At 41.8% G+C, this 25,865-nt stretch overlaps 1 protein-coding gene across 1 annotated transcript in view; it reads left to right on the forward strand.

The window, feature by feature from the left end:
- nrxn2a (neurexin 2a) overlaps positions 1-25,865 on the forward strand; it is a 174,176-nt gene that overhangs the window by 41,105 nt on the left and 107,206 nt on the right. Inside the window, exons 11-15 of the mRNA XM_056285549.1 lie at positions 9,649-9,768; positions 9,853-10,234; positions 13,904-14,094; positions 14,875-15,048; positions 15,572-15,691. Coding sequence (XP_056141524.1) covers positions 9,649-9,768; positions 9,853-10,234; positions 13,904-14,094; positions 14,875-15,048; positions 15,572-15,691 — 987 coding nt within the window. The remainder of the gene's footprint in view (positions 1-9,648; positions 9,769-9,852; positions 10,235-13,903; positions 14,095-14,874; positions 15,049-15,571; positions 15,692-25,865) is intronic.

Here is a 25,865-nt window from a genome sequence, read left to right on the forward strand (position 1 = left end):
ACTTTATTAGACACACTTGTCCAACTGCTCGTTAACACAAATTTCTAATCAGCCAATCACATCACAGCAACTCAATGCATTTAGGCATGTAGACATGGTCAAGACAATCTGCTGCAGTTCAAACCGAGCATCAGAATGGGGAAGAAAGGTGATTTAAGTGACTTTGAACGTGGCATGGTTGTTGGTGCCAGACGGGCTGGTCTGAGTATTTCAGAAACTGCTGATCTACTGGGATTTTCACGCACAACCATCTCTAGGGTTGACAGAGAATGGTCCGAAAAAGAGAAAATATCCAGTGAGCGGCAGTTCTGTGGGTGAAAATGCCTTGTTGATGCCAGAGGTCAGAGGAGAATGGCCAGACTGGTTCGAGCTGATAGAAAGGCAACAGTAACTCAAATAACCACTCATTACAACCGAGGTATGCAGAAGAGCATCTCTGAACGCACAACATGTCGAGCCTTGAGGCAGATGGGCTACAGCAGCAGAAGACCACACCGGGTGCCACTCCTGTCAGCTAAGAACAGGAAACTGAGGCTACAATTCGCACAGGCTCACCAAAATTGGACAATAGAAGATTGGAAAAACGTTGCCTAGTCTGATGAGTCTCGATTTCTGCTGCGACATTCGGATGGTAGGGTCAGAATTTGGCGTCAACAACATGAAAGCATGGATCCATCCTGCCTTGTATCAACGGTTCAGGCTGGTGGTGGTGGTGTAATGGTGTGGGGGATATTTTCTTGGCACACTTTGGGCCCCTTAGTACCAATTGAGCATCGTGTCAACGCCACAGCCTACCTGAGTATTGTTGCTGACCATGTCCATCCCTTTATGACCACAGTGTTCCCATCTTCTGATGGCTACTTTCAGCAGGATAACGTGCCATGTCATAAAGCTCGAATCATCTCAGACTGGTTTCTTGAACATGACAATGAGTTCACTGTACTCAAATGGCCTCCACAGTCACCAGATCTCAATCCAATAGAGCACCTTTGGGATGTGGTGGACCGGGAGATTCGCATCATGGATGTGCAGCCGACAACTCTGCAGCAACTGCGTGATGCTATCATGTCAATATGGACCAAACTCTCTGAGGAATGTTTCCAGTACCTTGTTGAATCTATGCCACGAAGGATTAAGGCAGTTCTGAAGGCAAAAGGGGGTCCAACCCGGTACTAGCAAGGTGTACCTAATAAAGTGGCCAGTGAGTGTATATATATATATATATATATACACATATATACACATACATACAGGTGCATCTAAAAAAATTAGAATATTGTGGAAAAGTTAATTGTCCGTAAGTTAATTCAAAAAGAGAAACTTTCATATATTCTAGATTCATTACACATAAAGTGAAATATGTCAAGCCTTTTTTTTTTGCTTTAATCTTGATGATTACGGCTTACAGCTCATGAAAATCAAAAATCCAGTATCTCAAAATATTAGAATATAACAGGACCAATCAAAAAAAGGATTTATAATACAGAAATGTCGACCTTCTGAAAAGTATGTTCATTTATGCACTCATTACTTGGTCGGGGCTCCTTTTGCACGAATTACTGCATCAATGCGGCGTGGCATGGAGGCAATCAGCCTGTGGCACTGCTGAGGTGTTATGGAAGCCCAGGTTGCTTTGATAGCGGCCTTCAGCTCGTCTGCATTGTTGGGTCTGGTGTCTCTCATCTTCCTCTTGACAATACCCCATAAGCCACAGAAGGTCATTGCTGAAAGTGCTGGCTGTTCACAGAGTGCTGTATCAAAGCACATCCATGAAAAGATGACTGGAAGGGAAAAGTGTGGTAGGAAAAGGTGCACAAGCAACAGGGATGACCGCAGTCTTGAGAGGATTGTCAAGCAAGGAGTGGACTGAGGCTGGAGTCAGTGCATCAAGAGTTACCACGCATAGATGTGCCCAGGAACTGGGCTACAAGTGTCGCACTCCTAGTGTCAAGCCACTCCTGAACCAGAGACAATGTCAGAAGCGTCTTACCTGGATTAAGGAGAAAAAGAACTGGACCACTGGTCAATGGTCCAAAGTCCTCTTTTAAGATGAAAGTAAATGTTGCAATTCATTTGGAAATCAAGGTCCCAGAGTCTGGAGGAAGAGCAGAGAGGCACAGAATCCAAGTTGCTTGAAGTCCAGTGTGAAGTTTCCACAGTCAGTGAGGATTTGGGGTGCCATGTCATCTGCTGGTGTTGGTGCACTGTGTTTCATCAAACCCAGACTCAACGCAGCCGTCTACCAGGAGATTTTAGAGCACTTCATGCTTTCGTCTGCTGACAAGCTTTATGGAGATGCTGACTTCATTTTCCAGTAGGACTTGGCACCTGCCCACAGTGCCAAAACTACCGGTATTACTGTGCTTGATTGGCCAGCCAACTCGCCTGACCTGAACCCCATAGAAAATCTATGGGATATTGTCAAGAGGAAGATGAGAGACACCAGACCCAACAATGCAGACGAGCTGAAGGCTGCTATCAAAGAAACCGGGGCTTCCATAACACCTCAGCAGTGCCACAGGCTGATTGCCTCCATGCCGCGCCGCATTGATGCAGTATTTCGTGCAAAAGGAGCCCTGACCAAGTATTGAGTGCATTAATGAACATATACTTTTCAGAAGGTCGACATTCCTGTATTATAAATCCTTTTTTTTGATAGGTCCTCTGTAATATTCTAATATTGTGAGATACTGGATTTTTGATTTTCATGAGCTGTAAGCCGTAATCATCAACATTAAAACAAAAAAGGCTTGACATATTTCACTTGATGTGTAATGAATCTAGAATATATTAAAGTTTCACTTTTTGAATTAAACTACAGAAAATAATGAGCTTTTCCGCAATATTCTAATTTTTTGAGACGCACCTGTGTGTGTGTGTGTGTGTGTGTGTGTGTATATATATATACATACACATATACATACATATACATATACATACATGTACACTACCGTTCAAAAGTTTGGGATCACCCAAACAATTTCGTGTTTTCCATGAAAAGTCACACTTATTCACCACCATATGTTGTGAAATGAATAGAAAATAGAGTCAAGACATTGACAAGGTTAGAAATAATGATTTGTATTTGAAATAAGATTTTTTTTTACATCAAACTTTGCTTTCGTCAAAGAATCCTCCATTTGCAGCAATTACAGCATTGCAGACCTTTGGCATTCTAGCTGTTAATTTGTTGAGGTAATCTGGAGAAATTGCACCCCACGCTTCCAGAAGCAGCTCCCACAAGTTGGATTGGTTGGATGGGCACTTCTTTGAGCAGATTGAGTTTCTGGAGCATCACATTTGTGGGGTCAATTAAATGCTCAAAATGGCCAGAAAAAGAGAACTTTCATCTGAAACTCGACAGTCTATTCTTGTTCTTAGAAATGAAGGCTATTCCATGCGAGAAATTGCTAAGAAATTGAAGATTTCCTACACCGGTGTGTACTACTCCCTTCAGAGGACAGCACAAACAGGCTCTAACCAGAGTAGAAAAAGAAGTGGGAGGCCGCGTTGCACAACTGAGCAAGAAGATAAGTACATTAGAGTCTCTAGTTTGAGAAACAGACGCCTCACAGGTCCCCAACTGGCATCTTCATTAAATAGTACCCGCAAAACACCAGTGTCAACATCTACAGTGAAGAGGCGGCTGCGGGATTCTGGGCTTCAGGGCAGAGTGGCAAAGAAAAAGCCATATCTGAGACTGACCAATAAAAGAAAAAGATTAAGATGGGCAAAAGAACACAGACATTGGACAGAGGAAGACTGGAAAAAAGTGTTGTGGACGGATGAATCCAAGTTTGAGGTGTTTGGATCACAAAGAAGAACGTTTGTGAGACGCAGAACAAATGAAAAGATGCTGGAAGAATGCCTGATGCCATCTGTTAAGCATGGTGGAGGTAATGTGATGGTCTGGGGTTGCTTTGGTGCTGGTAAGGTGGGAGATTTGTACAGGGTAAAAGGGATTCTGAATAAGGAAGGCTATCACTCCATTTTGCAACGCCATGCCATACCCAGTGGACAGCGCTTGATTGGAGCCAATTTCATCCTACAACAGGACAATGACCTTAAACACACCTCCAAATTGTGCAAGAACTATTTAGAGCAGAAGCAGGCAGCTGGTATTCTATCGGTAATGGAGTGGCCAGCGCAGTCACCAGATCTGAACCCCATTGAGCTGTTGTGGGAGCAGCTTGACCGTATGGTACGCAAGAAGTGCCCATCCAACCTATCCAACTTGTGGGAGCTGCTTCTGGAAGCGTGGGGTGCAATTTCTCCAGATTACCTCAACAAATTAACAGCTAGAATGCCAAAGGTCTGCAATGCTGTAATTGCTGCAAATGGAGGATTCTTTGACGAAAGCAAAGTTTGATGTAAAAAAAATCTTATTTCAAATACAAATCATTATTTCTAAACCTTGTCAATGTCTTGACTCTATTTTCTATTCATTTCACAACATATGGTGGTGAATAAGTGTGACTTTTCATGGAAAACACAAAATTGTTTGGGTGATCCCAAACTTTTGAACGGTAGTGTATATATATATATATGACAGTCGAGCCTTGGAAAATGCGGGCTACTTTTCAAATGCTGTTGCCTCACTAGACGAGCTCCCAGAGGCTAGGGAGCAACATTAAAGGATCCATTTTGTCCAATTTGATCCTGATCTGAAACGGGTTTTGATTATTTTCAACAAGGATAACTTCAAAGGAGCGGTGATGTTATAAGGTTCTGCTTAATGAGTGAGCTGAGACTTTGAACATTAGCTGTGCATGTTAATCAAAGCATGTTCATTATATTGTTTTGTTAAAAATAAACAACCGCCTCATCCCAAATCCAGAAGACTAATGTGTTGGATATACTGATATTGCGGAGATTAATCGATGCTGACTCAAGGGCAGTGCTGCAATATTTGTACAAATAAATCAAAAGCCTGTGCTTGTCATTCTTCTGTTGATCTAATCATCATCATGGACAGCTCCCAGGCGGATGCTCCAGATGGGCTGTCTCCCTTAGTTTCCCACCGTCTGTCCAGGAGGCACAACACTATACGGGGCCATGCAAGTAACCTAGTTGTGATTAAGAGATGCCTCAGCCTTGAATGTTTACCACTGTACTGTGAAGAACTGCGAGCTTTGAACTGTGAAGATTTAATATTCATCATAGAGCAACTTCCACTTCTTGACAGCTATGTGAAACGATGGACCCTGCTGAAGTTTCTGTTTCTGATAGACAGCACCGAGCGTCAGATAAACAAGGGGCTATTCTGTTTGCGATCTGTTTCCATTTTCATTTTGCTGTTTCACTTGCCATATTTGTCTATAATCTATATTGACAGTATATCGGTCGATATCTACGTATATATATATATATATATATATATATATATATATATATATATATATATGATGATGACAGGCGGGGAGACACTCTGGACAGGCCGCCAAGCCATCACAGGGCAAAAAGAAGTGGAATCATTAAACATATATTTTCTGTTTTGCTCGTTTGCTGTAGCTCTCAGTAACTTTAATATCATTCTTTACGATTTTTAAAACACACGATCAATAGATATATCATTGTGATGTTTATAATAATTATTTAATCATAATCTAGATAAGAACAGATATTTACAGATGGTCCATATCACCAGGAAATCTTTCTTTTTAAATTTCCCAGGTTATTTGTACATTTTTTCCCCCACATTTACAAACATAGATGAATACTGATGCAATCCCATTCCCTTATGTAAACCATTGCATACCAATGGATTCAGTGATCCCTGTAGGATGATTCATTTGAATGTAGAAGGGGTACAACAACAAATTCTATCATGATATGGCAACCTGATGTACTTTTGTACACTTTCCCTCATCTTAAAATACTTTGCATTCATGGACAGGTTAGAAACTATGTGTATTCCTAACTCTCTGGAGTCAAATGGAAATACAAAAAAATGGTGCCTGGCATCTGTATTCTGATGCAGGAATATATATATATATATATACACATATATATACACACACACACACACACACACACACACATATATATATATATATATATATATATACACTACCGTTCAAAAGTTTGGGATCACCCAAACAATTTCGTGTTTTCCATGAAAAGTCACACTTATTCACCACCATATGTTGTGAAATGAATAGAAAATAGAGTCAAGACATTGACAAGGTTAGAAATAATGATTTGTATTTGAAATAAGATTTTTTTTACATCAAACTTTGCTTTCGTCAAAGAATCCTCCATTTGCAGCAATTACAGCATTGCAGACCTTTGGCATTCTAGCTGTTAATTTGTTGAGGTAATCTGGAGAAATTGCACCCCACGCTTCCAGAAGCAGCTCCCACAAGTTGGATTGGTTGGATGGGCACTTCTTTGAGCAGATTGAGTTTCTGGAGCATCACATTTGTGGGGTCAATTAAACGCTCAAAATGGCCAGAAAAAGAGAACTTTCATCTGAAACTCGACAGTCTATTCTTGTTCTTAGAAATGAAGGCTATTCCATGCGAGAAATTGCTAAGAAATTGAAGATTTCCTACACAGGCTCTAACCAGAGTAGAAAAAGAAGTGGGAGGCCGCGTTGCACAACTGAGCAAGAAGATAAGTACATTAGAGTCTCTAGTTTGAGAAACAGACGCCTCACAGGTCCCCAACTGGCATCTTCATTAAATAGTACCTGTTAGAGCCTGTTTGTGCTGTCCTCTGAAGGGAGTAGTATACACCGGTGTAGGAAATCTTCAATTTCTTAGCAATTTCTCGCATGGAATAGCCTTCATTTCTAAGAACAAGAATAGACTGTCGAGTTTCAGATGAAAGTTCTCTTTTTCTGGCCATTTTGAGCGTTTAATTGACCCCACAAATGTGATGCTCCAGAAACTCAATCTGCTCAAAGAAGTGCCCATCCAACCAATCCAACTTGTGGGAGCTGCTTCTGGAAGCGTGGGGTGCAATTTCTCCAGATTACCTCAACAAATTAACAGCTAGAATGCCAAAGGTCTGCAATGCTGTAATTGCTGCAAATGGAGGATTCTTTAACGAAAGCAAAGTTTGATGTAAAAAAAATCTTATTTCAAATAAAAATCATTATTTCTAACCTTGTCAATGTCTTGACTCTATTTTCTATTCATTTCACAGCATATGGTGGTGAATAAGTGTGACTTTTCATGGAAAACACGAAATTGTTTGGGTGATCCCAAACTTTTGAACGGTAGTGTATATATATATATATATATATATATATATATATATATATATATATATATATATATATATAGATAATTGCAAATAGTAATGATGACAATAGAAAAAATACCCCCCCTCCCAAATTGGACCGTTAGTGATCACGTGTTTTTGAAATTTTTGTACATCGCACATCTCCCTACCCCATTGGACAATGTACACGTGATGTGCATGACGAGGAAGTAGATGGCATGTGCTTCCTCGAATAGCTCTATTGACAGCAGATGATTGCTTATAGCATGAAACAGGCTTGTACTGTCTCATAGAGAATTCACTTGACAAACTGGATTATTTTGCTCCTTATTTGTTGAGCACTATCGCTACCATTGAGTGTTTCTTTTAACAAAGATATATATATATATATTCCTCCCAAGGCTTAACCCACTGTAACATCGGCGATAGATGATCATGATGTAACAAATCACAATCTGTTTAGCACAGTTCTTATTCATTTCATTTCAGTGATGGCAAAAAAAAAATCATTTAGAGACGCAGTACTGTGCAGTAGCTGTATTGATTAATAAATAAATAAGAAAACGTGACATCAGTAAGTGCAAATTGCATGTAACTGTCGTCTGGTACTACAAATGACAGACTAATTGATTCCAAGATGAATACGATTACATGTCATATTACACAGGGAAATGAGGAGTTTGGTTCACGGTACATATAACGGCATCGTGCTTTTTGTTATGTTTTTTGTTTTTTGTTCATGTCCCACCAACTCGGTACTCATGATAATTAATTAGCATTCTACTCTATTACTTCGTTTTTACAAACGTGCTATGTGAGCCTGGATGTCTTGTTAAGTGTCGGATGGGCTTGAGCCAAAACTACAAACTTGCTGACTGGACTGTAGGCTAGATGAGAAGAAAAATCTGACATAGTATACCTTTGAATATTTAGTGTTTGGGTTGAGACCTTGAAAATAGATATCAGGGAAGCCTTCTTTTGAGAGAAATAATCATCTAGCAGTGCACACAAACAATCCCATTAACACTGAATCAGCGTCGTGTTATCATCGCCTTTATTGTAGAAAACAGAACTGCTCTGTTCCTCTGGCTGTATCCAAGGCTCTTTGACTGATCTGCAAAATAAACAGAACTGTTGTTCGACGTAGATACTAACACCATACTCGACATTATTTACTCTAAAGTAAAAAAAATAAGAGTGCTGTTTGCTCATCAGTTGTGTATGTTGTCGACATTGAGGTGTGTGTGTGTGTGTGTGTGTGTGTGTGTGTGTGTGTGTGTGTGTGTGTGTGTGTGTGTGTGTGTGTGTGTGTGTGTGTGTGTGTGTGTAAATCCCAGGTTTTCTATTCTAATGGGGACCAAATGTTCCCATAAGGATAGAAAAACCTGAAACCACCTACCTTTTGGGGACATTTGAAGGGTTCCCATGAGGAAAAGGGTCAATTTTAGGGTTAGGATTTGGGTTTAGGGTTAAGGTTAGAATTAGGATTAGGTTAAGGTTAGGCATGTGGTTTTGATGGTTAAGGTTAGGGTTAAGGACTAGGGATTGAACGTAGTCAGTGAGGGGTCCCCACAAGTATAGGGTGACGTGTGTGTGTGTGTGTGCGTGCATGTGTGTGTGTTTTGCAGCAGCGCACCTTTTTTTTTTCCCGGGATTAGACAATGTGGACCTTCAGAGACCAGTTGATGTAATCAGCTGCAGCTTTCCATTTAGCGTCCCTTCTGTGTCCCTTGCAATTCTCCTATACCCCGAGCTCAATTAGACAGACAAACCCCTACAGGCGCAGTCGGCTTTGGCATGGCCAATTAGCTTCCCAAGCGATGTCAGAACTCCTTTGAACTGCCGTGTCGGCCTGTTGCACAGGCGCTGATTGGGGATGACGGTGCTGCAGTGGCAAGCTTCTGCACTGTGACCTATTTTGAAACCAAATCTTAAGAACAGCTAAAGAAAGAAAAAAAGAGAAGAAAAAACAGCAGAGTATGTTACAGAGAGCGTAAAAGTGCAAAGCTGTATGGTTTCGATCAGGCCAGTCAATAATGGCTGCTGTATTTGTTGGTCCTACCTTGATCGAATTACTATAAAAGCAATGCATGTATCATGCTGTTTCAGTAGAGAAACTCACTGGACCTATTTTTCTTTATCGATGAGTAGCTGAATTGAATCTTCAGCAGAAGGGCTAAGATTGTAGTTTCTCTGTATTTTATACCACCCTTATGCTGCCGTCTGAGTGGTTGCAAATAATGGCTTGTGGAGGATATCGCTGTGCTTGTAAGTGATGTTTATGTGGTGTGCAGGTTAATATATATGTCCTCCGAGGAAGGAGGGCCTCTATTGTAAGAGGTCCACCTGGAAAGAATATATGTATATTGAACACACAAATCATATGGCTGTCACTTGAGAGTTTTTTTTTTCTTCTTTTAGGCAAGGGACCAGAGATACTTCTGGTAGGCCAGAGGCTGAATGACAATGAGTGGCACACTGTTAAGGTGGTGCGCCGTGGGAAGAATTTGCAACTATCTGTTGACAACGTGACTGTGGAAGGTAGGGCTGAAGGGGCAGCACAAACAAAGATATGGACCACATTGGTAGGTGTTTGCAGTTTAACATGCATGTCTTCCGTCTTAGGCCACATGACCGGCGTACACTCCCGCCTCGAGTTCAACAACATCGAGACGGGTATTATGACAGAGAGGCGCTTCATCTCAGTGATACCCTCCAACTTCATCGGGCACCTGCAAGCCCTGTCCTTCAACGGGATGCCTTACCTGGACCAGTGCAAGAATGGAGACATTTCTTACTGTGAACTGAATGCCCGCTTCGGCATGAGGCACATTGTGGCCAACCCGGTGACTTTTCTCACCCAAGCCAGCTACCTGGCCTTCTCTACCTTGCAGGCCTATGCCTCTATGCACCTCTTCTTTCAGTTCAAGACCATCAGCCCGGATGGCCTGATACTCTACAACTCTGGAGATGGAAGCGACTTCGTAGTGGTGGAGATAGTCAAAGGGTAAGCAATGGTGGGTTGGGTGTTAGAGGGAACGAAGTCAAACTCGCGTGATAAGCTTAGAGTGGTCTCTTCTATTCCTTGCATATCCCAGGATGCTCCCTCAGATATGGATGTACTTGTATGAACCGAGGACAGATAGTATGATTTTTTTTTTTATATAGACTTGGCCAAGCTGTTAGCCATTGTGTTCTGTTTAAATCTAAATAACCAATTTAACCCAATATTTATGGTTAACAGTAACCATAAATATTGTTGATATTGTTGCCAAGTATTTTAATTTTTTGTTAATATCATTGTTAACTGAGAAAAGATGTAAGACTACTGGGTATTTTCAAATAATTTTTACAGTTGTATTGCTATAAAAGCCAAAGGTAGCCTGGGTCAGTGCGATTGGTGAAAAGGTACATCCATTGCTAATTAGTGAAAACAACATGAGGGTTGATACATATTTAATATGGCACCCGAAGCAAGATTTTAGAGAATTTAGCAATACAATATGAGCAAACCAAATAAGAAGCATATAAACACTGCTGTTATTATGCTTTCTGACTCACTAAAACTTGTTTTATTTAAGACTCTGGAGTTGTTTTTTGTGTTCGTTTTTTTTATTTAATTGCCCATAGCAGCAGCATGAAAGACAAGCTAAAGAAAGAGGGTATGACATGAAACGAAGAACAGGAGATTGCATTTAAATCCGTGATGTGACAGTCATGTCTGCACCAATGTGGTATGCGCCACCAGGACACTTCCAATTGAAAAATGTTCAGAGCTGACAATGCAAGATGTTTCTTTCGATTCATTCCCACAATATCCTCAAAAGGTCTCAAGATATGGTGGAGGGATGAACATCTCTAATGCTAACTCCCCATTTGGTTTGTTATTGTCCCACTGTAGTCCTGCTGTGAGAGGAGCTACAGCATACCTGATTGTTAATGGGGATTAAGTAAACAAATGCCACATAGCCACTTTAACACTTTAATACCTTGTCAATGTGTTCGGTTTTATAAAAACACAAGTCATCCTTAGCTCGCCTGTTGACAAGCATTTCTGCAAGAGAAAAGGCGTGCGTACTCATAAGATAGTCGCCTCCTTTGTCAATGACTGTAAAATATGGAAGTGTTGTTTCCCTCGGTGCTGGTTTGAGTCTCTTTTGTTAAACAAAATGATGCTTTGTTTATTCAATGAGAGTGCACGTATGCTGTGGTTGTTTGGAAAGGGAAAGAGGGTAGGGCTGCACGATATTAGGAAAAACTGCAATATTCGATAACGTTGTTGAATATTGCGATGACGATATAACTTGCGATAAATAAACAAATATTTAAGTATACAGTTTTAATGTCTTGCTGCTTTAGGTTTGCAGCTACCATAGACCCCAGACAATGAACAGCCTATGCACAATGAATAAAAAAATAATAGCATTATTTCCATTCCAACAACATGGTTTTATTGGAAAATATGCATCTGGCTACAGCCGCTATATTGACAATGAACAAATACCACCAACTTGGTTGCATGGCAATACAGTTTCTTCATCACCTTAACAGAACATCTAGGCCTATTTAAAGCAGCTACTAGGAGTTTGTATTAGAAATGATTATGTAACAGTCTCGATTTAAAACTGGTGTCTTACCAGTTTTGCAGAGTGAGCAACTAATGTTAGAATTTTGTTTTTTTACATTATATTTTGTTGTTACTGAGGCGGAATCAGCCAAGTGACACTACCGCCTTTTTTTCCAGAAGGGGGCACCACAGTCAACACAACGCGTAGTACTCGACTCAGTTCAGGCTTCACCGTCTTCCCGACATGTGTCGTCCATTTGTGGAATGGCGACTTGGAAAAAATAATTCCTTGATGGGATCTGGTATCTTCGGTCCAATTTGTTTATCAGACTCACAAAGCCTCTCTGCTCACTGTTCACAGGCGTCATGTCCTTAGCCAAATAGCGTGTGGTGCGATGGCCTCCGTTATTTCTTTGTGGCGCTTGGGATGTTTTTTCATAAGGAGTTAACTTGCAAAACTCTGATGAATAAACGTCTGTTGGACTGTTTTGCTGCTACTTGACTCGACGTTAGTTTTTTTTTTGCTTTGGCTAATGCTAGATTTTTTTTAAACTCTTCATATAGTTCATTTCCCTCAGCGGCGCTCATCTCTCTCCCTTCAGCCATCACGACACTCACTCTAACTACCGCCACACGCTTAACCTCAGTCGTGCGCATCTACATCCGAGCATCTAGGGCAGTAGGGCTCCATCTGATTGGCCAAATACATTGATATGCAGAGTGTAAATTCATGGCACATGCATATACCATTCGTCGCAGTTCAAGCAGTCTTTTGCGTTACGTATATCGCGCATGTTGATACCGCGATGAAGGTACAATTTCGATATATTGTGCAGCCCTAGAAGAGGGGTGGAGGCCTTAGGGCGATGGTTCGAGACAGAATCAGTTCTTATGTAATGAAGGAGTTGGCTGCGCCTTCCCAAAAATAAACTCTTACTGTGGTGCTAAACCCCAAAAACATACTTCAAAAACCACATCCAAGGATATAGGGTAGCACTCACCAATTTGAAAAAGGACAGGGACAGTGCCTCATTTTCACCAATTTATTTTGGCCAGCAAAACATGCTAACGTTTCGGCCTATGGCTACAGGCCTTCATCAGAGGAAGGGGAAACGGGGGAATAGCGTGTTCCTTCCACACGCTACGTCCCCCTGGCAAAACTCCTCACTGTCAGCTGAAAAGAAGCGGCTGGCGACTCCACATGTATCGGATGAGGCATGTGGTAGACTGCAGCCCTCCCTGGATCGGCAGAGGAGGTGGAGACGGGGGATCGGGATGGCTTGGAAGAGTGGGGTAATTGGCCGGGTACAATTGGGGAGAAAACCCCAAAAAAAAACAAAAAAAAGCCATGAAGTGCATATTCCATGGTGCCTCTGTAATCTCATACTTTACTATATATCAAGAAAAAATATTTTCAAAACTATCATTAGATGTCAACATATTTATAAGTGTGAGAAAACCAGAAAGGGGTTGTTGAGACAAAGGGAACAACAACACCCACAGCAGGTTTAAGCTGCAATCCTGAAGATCGGCGTTTTGCTTTAACTCATGCATACTTACGGTGTTACTGGTTATTGCATTGGCGTTTGAATAAATTGCAGATTCATTCAAATAAACACTCTCCAGCGGTGTGTCAGCACCTCCCCTACCTGGATAAAAAAAGCATAGCTGAAGCTGAGCTTTAGCTATTTATGTTTGTGTATTGTGGTCTTCAATGAGCTATGTCTGCTATGTCTATCTGCTTGTTAGCCATAACATCATCTCTTCTTCAGTCTAGCTGGCAGAACACCATATTTTTCTGCCTTTGTCACCTATGGTGGAAATGTAAAATGGTGTGTGCTATGCCATTTTTCCTGAGAAAGTCCACGCATTAGCAACCAGTAAAATGGGCAACAACAAAAGCGTTATTTTGATATTTGTGGATAAGCTGTTGTATCATTTATGCTAGCAATATAAGGCATCAAAAAGGATATTTCTTTGCATGTAAATCTTCAGGATTGTAACTTAAGCTACAAAGCAAAATGTTTATATACAGGTGAGTGCAGTCTGCTGGTAATTTTCTGCACTGAAAAGTAGGAAAATATCTCTGTTTGTGTTTATTTGTTATAGGTACATTCATTATGTTTTTGACTTGGGTAATGGGCCATCATTAATGAAGGGCAACTCTGACAAACCACTCAATGACAACCAGTGGCACAATGTGGTGGTCTCACGTGACAACAACAATGTTCACATCCTCAAGATTGATTCCCGGACAGTTACCCAGCACTCCAATGGAGCTCGCAATCTGGACCTAAAAGGTAGGTACTTTGTCCGAATCATGTGTAATTTGAAATACCCATTTAGGCAATATGTCATATTTGCATCAATGATTCTTGTTTCCAAGCTAACAATACCCAGTTTAGGGCCAGTTTTCATGTTTTATTCGTGTATTCTATCAGAAACAATCAGTCAGTACATTTTTCGGCCTAATTACGGCCCATTATGGTGTGCAAAGAAAAATACTGTTTCGCTGCAGCCCTGAATAGACACTCCTTTCATCTCTTCCTATAACAGTGTTCTACTTGATGAAATGTTGCAAGTAAAATTACAAGCAAAATAGAAAGAACCCCTTTTATTAGCCTTTTTGAGTAAGACATGTTCTGTCTGTGTTTTGTACATTCGACATTTCTAAATATGGCTTTGGTCAGTATGTGTTTTTATTTTCTTTGGCTGTGACAGTTGAGGGTGAAGTTTAAGAATGCTTCATGATCTAAGGTCAAAAGAAAATGTGTTGATTGATTTCATGCAAAGTCTGTTAAAGAGGAACCAAATGGGGAAACTTTTTCTCACATGTGCACTGTGCTCTCTAGTAACTTTTCTATTATTTACTCACTAACTTATTAATGTTAAATCAGTCTTTCTTTATTTTTACCATTCATTGCAATCATTGTTGCTGTCCGTACCGTATGTTTTTTTCCCCCAATACCCTGCCATATGATGCACAGCAATTCCAGTTGCTGTATGTGCATGTACTTTGCAGTTATACTGATTGTGACCATGAGACTTCCTTCTTAGTAAGTCCTGTGTATGTCTCCCAGGTGAGTTGTATATAGGTGGTGTTGGGAAGAGCACGTACAGCAGCCTGCCAAGACTGATAGCATCCCGGGAAGGATACCAGGGTTGTCTGGCATCTGTGGATCTGAACGGGAGACTCCCCGACCTGCTCTCAGACGCCCTCCACAAAGTGGGCCAGGTGGAACGAGGCTGCGGAGGTGAGGAGTGATACACTTCTCGAGGGTATAATGCACCAAAGAATCATTTGTAAAATCTGGTCTCCATGTGTGATTGCCAGCTTGCTGACATTGTAGTATAGAGATGAAGGGTATGGGGAAGCCTACAGGGACTGAAAGCTTGGTATTGTTATGTAACAAACATTGTTACCCATAGGTGGTGGTAGTCTGCATGTGCCAAGCATGCGGAAGCAGAGCAAACAGGAATAGGAGAGGTACAGCGATGGAAGATTTTCCTCTAATTAACCATTCCTGAATGGCATCAAATGCTTGAGTTGATTTTTTTTTAAAGAAAAAAATAATTTAAGTGTGACTACAAATATACATGATGACTTGCTTAGGTAAAGCCTATCATTGGTGAGGATGCACATGATGAGGGAATATGTTCACAACATTGTCATGTTGTCATCTAGTGGTGTATCCACTGTCGACCCAGACCTCTGCTCCTCTTCTTCCACCCCATCTCTTTCACCACCATCCCCCACCACCCCCGATTTCTGTCCAGGCCCTAGCACCACCTGCACAGAGGAGTCCTGCAATCATCAGGGAGTGTGTCTCCAGCTATGGGAGGGCTTCTCCTGTGACTGCACGATGACCACCTACGGAGGCCCATTTTGCAACGATCGTAAGTCCAAGGCATAGTTTTTTATTTATTCTGTTATTCATTGCACCAAGGGATTTTTGATGACTGGGATTGATTTAGAAGAGAAAGGCTAACTGGTCTCAACGGGTATTAAAATTATGCAATTTATTTGATTCTTTGACCATCTAATTGACTGAATTGCTTGACTGATATTTTAAAGAGAACACATTTTGAAGGATTCTGTTGTTGAAGCCATGATAACAGGAAAATAGGACTTAACTTACAAGGCAAAAGCAGGCAAAAATGATTGCAATTGTAGACATACTTTTAGATTACACAAAGTATACTTTCCCAGAGCCTCTCACAATGGGGTGCGGGGTGATCTAGTCGTTGGCCTGAATGTGTTGTAGCAAGAATATCAAAGGTTTAAATGCAACTCAAGTCTGTCTATCCATCTCTGCCCAAGTGTCTTCAAGAATTAAAACCACTGCCTGTTCCTGCGCTCTGACACTTATAGCGAAAAATGTACATGTATGTCACAGAAACACATGTGAGATAACTTAGTTTCACTGCAGTAGAGATGGTGATTGACGTGTTCCAAATAAGAATAAAATAAGTATTTAAAAAACTCATGTGGTGATTAAAGTATTCTAAAGAAGTCTTCTCTGAAGTTATACTCACTGAAGTCTTTGATGCCTGCATAAGTATGAAGTGGCGATAAATTAAACATGGAAAGGAATGTTCATGCACACAACTCTGATGATGGCTCACTCTAAATTTAGACTTCATGTCTGCATTATCCTAACAATGTCAACATGAGTAGATATATGCTGTGTGTATATATATATATATATATATATATATATATATATATATATATATATATATATATATAGACCACCGGAGGGTGTGCTCCAATTATCGGGGCATCACATTGCTCAGCCTCCCTTAGAAAGTCTACTCTAGGGTGCTGGAAAGGAGGCTCCGACTGATTGTCGAACCTTGGATCGGCTTATGACCATGTACCCTGGGGCACTCTGTGGGTGGTACTACGAGAGTATGGGGTACTGGGGCAGTTGCTATAAACCATCCGGTCCTTGTATAACCAAAGTGAGAGCTGTGTCCACATTCTCAGCACAAAGTCAAACATGTTTTCGGTGGGTGTCAGACTCCGCCAAGGTTGTCCCTTGTCTCCAATTCTGTTTGTGATATTCATGGACAGGATCTCAAGGCACAGCCAAGGTAAGGAGTGTGTCCATTTTGGGAACCTCAGAATTGCATCTCTGCTCTTTGCAGATGATGTGGTTTTGTTGGCTTCATCAGAACGCAACCTCCAGCCCGCACTGGGACAGTTTGCAGCTGAGTGTGAAATGGCTGGGATGAGAGTCAGCACCTCCAAGTCTGAAGCCATGGTTCTCTACTGGAAAATGGTGGATTGCTCCCTCCAGGTTGGGGATGAGTTGTTGCCTCAAGTATCTCGGGGTCTTGTTCACAGGTGAGGGTAGGATGGAGCGGGAGATTGACAGGCAGATTGGTGCAGCATCAGCAGTAATGCGGACGTTGTACCGGACCGTTGTGGTGAAGAGGGAGCTGACCCGAAAGGCAAAGCTCTCAATTTATCAGTCAATCTTTGTTCCAGCCCTCACCTATGGCAATGAGCTTTGGATAGTGACCAAAAGGATGAAATCGCAGATACAAGCAGCTGAAATTAGTTTCCTCCGTAGGGTGTCTGGGCTCAGCCTTAGAGATAGGGCAAGGAGCTCGGACATCCTTCGCGTCAAAAGGAGCCCGTTGAGGTGGTTTTGGCATCTGATTAGGATGCCTCCTGGGCGCCTTCCTTTGGAGGTTTTCCGGGCATGTCCAACTGGGAGGAGACCCTGGGTTAGACCCAGAGCTTGCTGGAGGGACTTCATGTCCAATCTGGCCCGGGAATGCCTTGGAATCCCCCAGGAGGAGCTGGAGGGCTTTGCTGGGGAGAGGGACATCTGGAGTGCCCTACTTAGCTTGCTGCCACCGTGACCCGATCCTGATGATGATATATATACACACACACACACACACACACACACACACATACACTAATCAGCCAAAACATTAAAACCACCTGCCTAATATTGAGTAGGTCCCCCTCATGCCACCAAAACAGCTCTGACCAGTCGAGACATGGACTCCACAAGACCTCTGAAGGTGTCCTGTGGTATCTGGTACCAAGACCTTAGCAGCAGATCCTTTAAGTCCTTTAAGTTGCAAGGTTGGACCTCCATGGATTGGACTTGTTTCCAGCACATCCCACAGATGCTCGATCGGATTGAGATCTGAAGAATTTGGAGACCAAGGCAACACCTTGAACTCTGTCCTGTCTCTCAAACCACTCCTGAACAATGTTTGTAGTGTAGCAGGGCGCATTATCCTGCTGAAAGAGGCTAATGCCATCAGGGAATACCATTGCCATGAAGGGGTGTACTTGGTCTACAAAAATGTTTAGGTAGGTGGCACGTGTCAAAGTATCATCCACATGAATACCAGGGCTTAAGATTTCCCAGCAGAACATTGCCCAGAAAATCATGCTGCCTCTGTCAGCTTGCCTTCTTTGTGGTGCCATCTCTTCCCCAGGTAAATGATGTGCACGCACCCAGCCATCCACATGATGTAAAAGAAAACATGTTTCATCAGACCAGGCCACCTATTTCCAATGCTCCATGGTCCAGTTCTGATGCTCATGTGCGTGTTGTAGGTGCTTTTGATGGTGAACAGGGGACATCATGGGCACTCTCTCCAGTCTGTGGATTTGCAGCCCCATATGCAGCAAGCTGCAATTCAGTGTGTTCTGACACCTGTCTTATCATAGCCAGCATTAACTTTTTTAGCAATTTGAGCTACAGTAGCTCTTCTGGGATTGGACCAGATAGGCTAGCCTTCGCTCCCCATGCACATCAATGAGCCTTGGGTGCTCATGACCCTGTCGCCAGTTCACCGGTTGTCCTTCCTTGGACCACTTTAGGTAGGGGCTGACCACTGCATACAGGAACACCTCACAAGACCTGCTGTTTTGGAGATGCTCTGACCCAGTCGTGCAGGAATCATAATTTGGGCCTTGTCAAAGTCGCTCAGATCCTTACGCTTGCCATTTTTCCTGCTTCCAACACATTAACTTCAAGAACTGACTGGTCACTTGCTGCCTAAGATATTCCAACCCTTGACAGGTACCATTGTAACATGATGGTCAGTATTCACTTACCTGTCAGTGGTTTTAATGTTTTGGCTAATCGGTGTATGTATATATTTCCCTACGGGGATCAATAGAATATATCAAAATAGAAAACTAAAAATTAAAAAGAATATATTTATATAAAACCCAGTGAGTCAAGTAATATACACTCACTGGCCACTTTATTAGGCACACTTGTCCAACTGCTCGTTAACACAAATTTCTAATCAGCCAATCACATCACAGCAACTCAATGCATTTAGGCATGTAGACATGGTCAAGACAATCTGCTGCAGTTCAAACCGAGCATCAGAATGGGGAAGAAAGGTGATTTAAGTGACTTTGAACGTGGCATGGTTGTTGGTGCCAGACGGGCTGGTCTGAGTATTTCAGAAACTGCTGATCTACTGGGATTTTCACGCACAACCATCTCTAGGGTTTACAGAGAATGGTCCGAAAAAGAGAAAATATCCAGTGAGCGGCAGTTCTGTGGGCGAAAATGCCTTGTTGATGCCAGAGGTCGGAGGAGAATGGCCAGACTGGTTCGAGCTGATAGAAAGGCAACAGTAACTCAAATAACCACTCATTACAACCGAGGTATGCAGAAGAGCATCTCTGAACGCACAACACGTCGAACCTTGAGGCAGATGGGCTACAGCAGCAGAAGACCACACCGGGTGCCACTCCTGTCAGCTAAGAACAGGAAACTGAGGCTACAATTCGCACAGGCTCACCAAAATTGGACAATAGAAGATTGGAAAAACGTTGCCTAGTCTGATGAGTCTCGATTTCTGCTGCGACATTCGGATGGTAGGGTCAGAATTTGGCGTCAACAACATGAAAGCATGGATCCATCCTGCCTTGTATCAACGGTTCAGGCTGGTTGTGGTGGTGTAATGGTGTGGGGGATATTTTCTTGGCACACTTTGGGCCCCTTAGTACCAATTGAGCATCGTGTCAATGCCACAGCCTACCTGAGTATTGTTGCTGACCATGTCCATCCCTTTATGACCACAGTGTTCCCATCTTCTGATGGCTACTTCCAGCAGGATAACGTGCCATGTCATAAAGCTCGAATCATCTCAGACTGGTTTCTTGAACATGACAATGAGTTCACTGTACTCAAATGGCCTCCACAGTCACCAGATCTCAATCCAATAGAGCACCTTTGGGATGTGGTGGACCGGGAGATTCGCATCATGGATGTGCAGCCGACAACTCTGCAGCAACTGCGTGATGCTATCATGTCAATATGGACCAAACTCTCTGAGGAATGTTTCCAGTACCTTGTTGAATCTATGCCACGAAGGATTAAGGCAGTTCTGAAGGCAAAAGGGGGTCCAACCCGGTACTAGCAAGGTGTACCTAATAAAGTGGCCAGTGAGTGTATATATATATATATATATATATATATGTGTGTATATATATATATATATAATCCAGTGAGTCAAGTAAATTCTTTATGAGACAGTACAAGCCTGCTCATGCCATTATTTTGCTAATTTTTGCTCATTTGTTGAGCACTTTCCCTACATTGAATGTTTCTTTTAACAACGTTATATATATATATATATATATATATATATATATATATATATATATATATATATATATATATACACTACCGTTCAAAAGTTTGGGATCACCCAAACAATTTCGTGTTTTCCATGAAAAGTCACACTTATTCACCACCATATGTTGTGAAATGAATAGAAAATAGAGTCAAGACATTGACAAGGTTAGAAATAATGATTTGTATTTGAAATAAGATTTTTTTTACATCAAACTTTGCTTTCGTCAAAGAATCCTCCGTTTGCAGCAATTACAGCATTGCAGACCTTTGGCATTCTAGCTGTTAATTTGTTGAGGTAATCTGGAGAAATTGCACCCCACGCTTCCAGAAGCAGCTCCCACAAGTTGGATTGGTTGGATGGGCACTTCTTTGAGCAGATTGAGTTTCTGGAGCATCACATTTGTGGGGTCAATTAAACGCTCAAAATGGCCAGAAAAAGAGAACTTTCATCTGAAACTCGACAGTCTATTCTTGTTCTTAGAAATGAAGGCTATTCCATGCGAGAAATTGCTAAGAAATTGAAGATTTCCTACACCGGTGTGTACTACTCCCTTCAGAGGACAGCACAAACAGGCTCTAACAGGTACTATTTAATGAAGATGCCAGTTGGGGACCTGTGAGGCCTCTGTTTCTCAAACTAGAGACTCTAATGTACTTATCTTCTTGCTCAGTTGTGCAACGCGGCCTCCCACTTCTTTTTCTACTCTGGTTAGAGCCTGCTTGTGCTGTCCTCTGAAGGGAGTAGTACACACCGGTGTAGGAAATCTTCAATTTCTTAGCAATTTCTCGCATGGAATAGCCTTCATTTCTAAGAACAAGAATAGACTGTCGAGTTTCAGATGAAAGTTCTCTTTTTCTGGCCATTTTGAGCGTTTAATTGACCCCACAAATGTGATGCTCCAGAAACTCAATCTGCTCAAAGAAGTGCCCATCCAACCAATCCAACTTGTGGGAGCTGCTTCTGGAAGCGTGGGGTGCAATTTCTCCAGATTACCTCAACAAATTAACAGCTAGAATGCCAAGGGTCTGCAATGCTGTAATTGCTGCAAATGGAGGATTCTTTGACGAAAGCAAAGTTTGATGTAAAAAAAATCTTATTTCAAATACAAATCATTATTTCTAACCTTGTCAATGTCTTGACTCTATTTTCTATTCATTTCACAACATATGGTGGTGAATAAGTGTGACTTTTCATGGAAAACACAAAATTGTTTGGGTGATCCCAAACTTTTGAACGGTAGTGTATATATATATGTGTGTGTGTGTGTGTGTGTGTGTGTATGTATGTATGTATGTATGTATGTATGTATGTATGTATGTATGTATGTATGTATGTATGTATGTATGTATGTATGTATGTATGTATGTATGTATGTATGTATAGCATTTTGTTTTTTTCCCCGAAACTGTCAATGGTGTTGTTATAAGTGCTCAACTAATGAGGAGCGGAATATCAATACAGATACAGGAAAAATAAGTTTTCATACATTGCAGTACAAGCCTGTTTCGTGCGTCGTGCACTCATCAGCTGCTAATGTGGTTCAACAAAGGAACATACAGTTCACGTTGCCCAGCGTCACACCCCTAATTTCGGTTGGACAGCAACCAATCACATGAGGAAACATTTAAACTATAAAAACCAATGGGGTAGGTATTTATGATGCACAGCAACCAATGGTGGGGTAGAAAACATTACAACCGATGGGTTAAGGGACTGGGGCTTGTTTTGAAAAGCATTTAGGGACCAGGGAACTGTTGAAATTGCATACATTTAAAATATAACAAGGTAATTTATGTAAATAATATAGTGGGGTGATGTTGGGGCACAGTTAGAAGGACAGCAGTTAAAATATTAAAAAAAAAAACCTAATAAATGTCACATGTGTATCATCTATTGGGGGGGGGGGTAATAAAGACATTGAAGGAGATATTTTTTTCGGTGTCTACAGCTGGTGGCCAATTCGTTTCTATTATTCAAGTTGGACATATCAGGTCTGCAAATAATAAAATACTTTTCTGCCAAGCACAGGTTACATCTTTTACCTCTAACTGAATATGCATTGCTCTTTGCAAGGATTTTCCATGAGACAGAATAGCTGATATTCTTGTTTACCAATGACCAAATGTGGCGGCTTAAGGCCGTTGCATTTTTTGCATGTCCATTTCTGAAGCTGCTCATTTGGGCGTTAAACCTAATTTTAAAAGGGCCCTCTGTTAATCCCACGTAAGTGTCATCCAAAGGAGTTGAATCAAGTGCAACTGGACTTGGTATATATCCGTGAAGACGTTTCGCCTCTCATCCAAGAGGCTTCCTCAGTTCGTGCCTTTCTGACTAGACCAAGCTAGTCTGACTGGCTGGTGATGAGACTCAGTGTTTATCCCCTAGGAGTCGTTGTCAGAGCTGTTGATATGCGTGGCTCTTTTGTGTACCGGTGTTATAGCTGTGCCCGTCGCCATCGGAGCTATTGATTCGCATTTGTTTAGCCGCGACGGTCGTTGGGGGTGTTAGTTTCGACTTCATTGTTCAGTGGTCATGAGAGTCGTTGGAGCCGTTAGTGACCGACTGTTGTTCTTGGAGGCTAGGCTTCTTGAGTCTCCTGGGTAGAGATGAGATACGTAAGTGTCCACATTGCAGTTGTCTTCTCTTGTCACTGATGCCTGGTAGATGACTCCCTCTGTCTGGCATTTTCCTTCAAGAGGACACGGTGCCTTAACTCGGCATTTGCAGTTGGAGGTGTTTGGTTGCGGTGAGGGGGTCTGCGCCTTGGCCATGATGCTTGTGTTGTGGGATGAAATAACCTGCTGGACATTTGGCATGCAGCTGTAGCTCATTTTAACTGTGTCCCTGTTGAAAATTTTTGTCAATAGATGGTCTGGGGTAAAGCACTCATCCAAAAGTTTGAAAAATTATTCTCCAGTATTAGAGGCCATGGTGTTGCTGTAGGGGGGATTATACCAGGTGATGTTCCACCTTCTGCTGTGCTTTTTTGTTGCTGGCTGTCACTAATTGGTGGTGGATTGTACTTAAGTCTGAAATTATATCCACATGTTTGTAAGGTTTCCTGGTATGGGGGAGCTGCTTCGTTAAAGATGGCTTCGCTTGATGATAAACAGGAGAGTCTCTTGTTTATGCTCACTGGGATATTTTTCAAGATGGAGGGTGGATGATTGCTTTCTCTGTGGATGTATTGCAGTATATTATTGGGCTTCAGGTATGGCCTGTATGTACCATTGTTAAGGTTTAATGAGATGTCGAAGTCAATCTGTTTTTTGTTGGCCTCAATTGAAATTTTTAGTCATTGTTTGCGAATATACTACTCATTTTCTTTTTTATTCTCTCGACTTCTCTTGCCGGTTTGTTGCAGACTGCCAGCCTGTCGTCTCTATATAGCCCAACGTTGATGTCTAGGACCTGTAATTGGGACAAGTACAAGCCCACTAGCTCACAAGTCTCTGCCCCGTCGAAGCTGCCCATGGTTATGTCAAATTTGCTGTTACCTTGCTTTTGCCATGGGATTCCCTTGTGGTATAAGATTGACTCTTTAGCATGGGCTATTATGTCTCTGTCTTGGTTGGATATTTTGGTGTATGTTGAGGCAAATTCAATAGCTTTGTCTAGTACCTCTGTAGTTATGAAAGGGTATATAAATATCGAAGCATATGAACGTATGCCTGCTCTTGTCATCTATGCCCTTAAACCATTACAATACTTAGTCGGTGTTCTTCCACGGATTTAAGGAAACCCTATTCAGAATCATCCAATTTATATTTTCAATAATTTTTTTGCTTAGCGTACGTATTTCGGGTTTGATGGGGTTGATAAGCCTACATGTTGGTTTGTTTTTAAAATTTTGCTTGTCGTCTTTCAGGGTAATAAAGGCTTGCTTCTGGGCAGTGACATCAATGCGGTCGTCTAATTTCAGATCCGACTCAATTTTTTTGTCCTTTAAGGTGATGTCTGTTTCAGCAGACTTCACAGCCTTCTTGTATGATTTGGTGATGTTGCTGTGTAGAAGATTGTCATATTGATCAGGCTCTAGTTTATTAGGCTATATATATAGCCTTTTTTTTTCCGGAAACCATGGTGGTTATAAAAGTGCTCAACAAATGAGGAATGGAATATATGTATATATATACATACAGATGGGTGACATGGAGAGCACTCTCACCATTCAGTGACTCCTCATGCCCTGTGGACTGTGGATGGGGGCATTGCCATCCTAGAAGAGACCTCTTCCACATCAGGATAGAAATGTTTCATCATAGGGTAAAGGTGATCACTAGGAATAAATTTGTGTTGATTTTCACTGACCTGTTTCGTGACAAGTGGACCAAAACCATGTGAGGAAAATGCCCCCCACAGCATAACAGAGCCCCCAGACCCCCTCACTGTAGGGGGTCAAGCATTCAGGTTTTTCCTTTAATTTGTCACCTTTTCTGTCTACAGATGGGTGAACTGTTCCAGGATGACAATGTCTCCAGCCATAGCACACGAGGGGTCACTGAATGGTTTGATGAGTATGAAAATTATGTAAACCACGGATATATCACAGATATATACCAAGTCCAGTTGCACTTGATTCAACTCCGTTGGATAACCATGACCTGGATGAATGAGAACATTCACAGAGATGGAAACCACATGCCTTCAGAGTCACCAGATCTCTACCCAATTGAACACCTAAGCTGTTGAACACTTATAGCTGCTCTGGCAACTTGTGGTTGCCCAACACCTTACTAAGACACTTTATGTTGGTTTTTCCTTTAATTTGTCAGCCATCTGTACATATGTTTGAGGATATATGATGTGAACAATACCTTCAAATGTTGGTAGGACTGACTGGTATAGTTAAAATGTAGTAATTATTGACGCTTGGTTCAATTTTATTTTCATACACACATTCCAAACAACTGGCTAATGAGAACAAATTGAGCCTAAAGTGTGCATATACAGTGATGAGCCAAAACATTATGACCAGTCACAGGTGACCCGAATAACGTTGATCATCTTCAATCAGGGTCACATGTCAAGGTCTGGGTCGATTAGATGGTAAGAGAACAAACAGTTCTTGTAGTCAATGTGTTTGATGCAGGAGAAATGGGCAGGAGTAAAGAGCTGTGTGACTTGACAAGGGCCAAATTGTTATGGCCAGGTGACTGGGTCAGAGCATCTCTGAAACGGCAAGGCTTGTGGGGTGCTCCTGGTCAGCAGTGGTGAGTACCTACTGACTTGTTGGGGGCCCAAGGCTCATTGATGTGCAAGGGCAATGAAGGCTATCCTATCTGGTCTGAACTGACAGAAGGGCTGCTGTGGCACAAGTCACAGAAAACTTTAATGGTAGTTACGGGAAGAATGTGTCACAACACAGTGTAGCTGCACCCAGGTGCGTATTGGGCTGCGTAGGATAATGCTCCTCGCCACACTGCACACATTG

The sequence above is a fragment of the Lampris incognitus genome, chromosome 8 (genome assembly GCF_029633865.1).
Source record: "Lampris incognitus isolate fLamInc1 chromosome 8, fLamInc1.hap2, whole genome shotgun sequence".
Classification (NCBI taxonomy): Eukaryota; Metazoa; Chordata; class Actinopteri; order Lampriformes; family Lampridae; genus Lampris; species Lampris incognitus.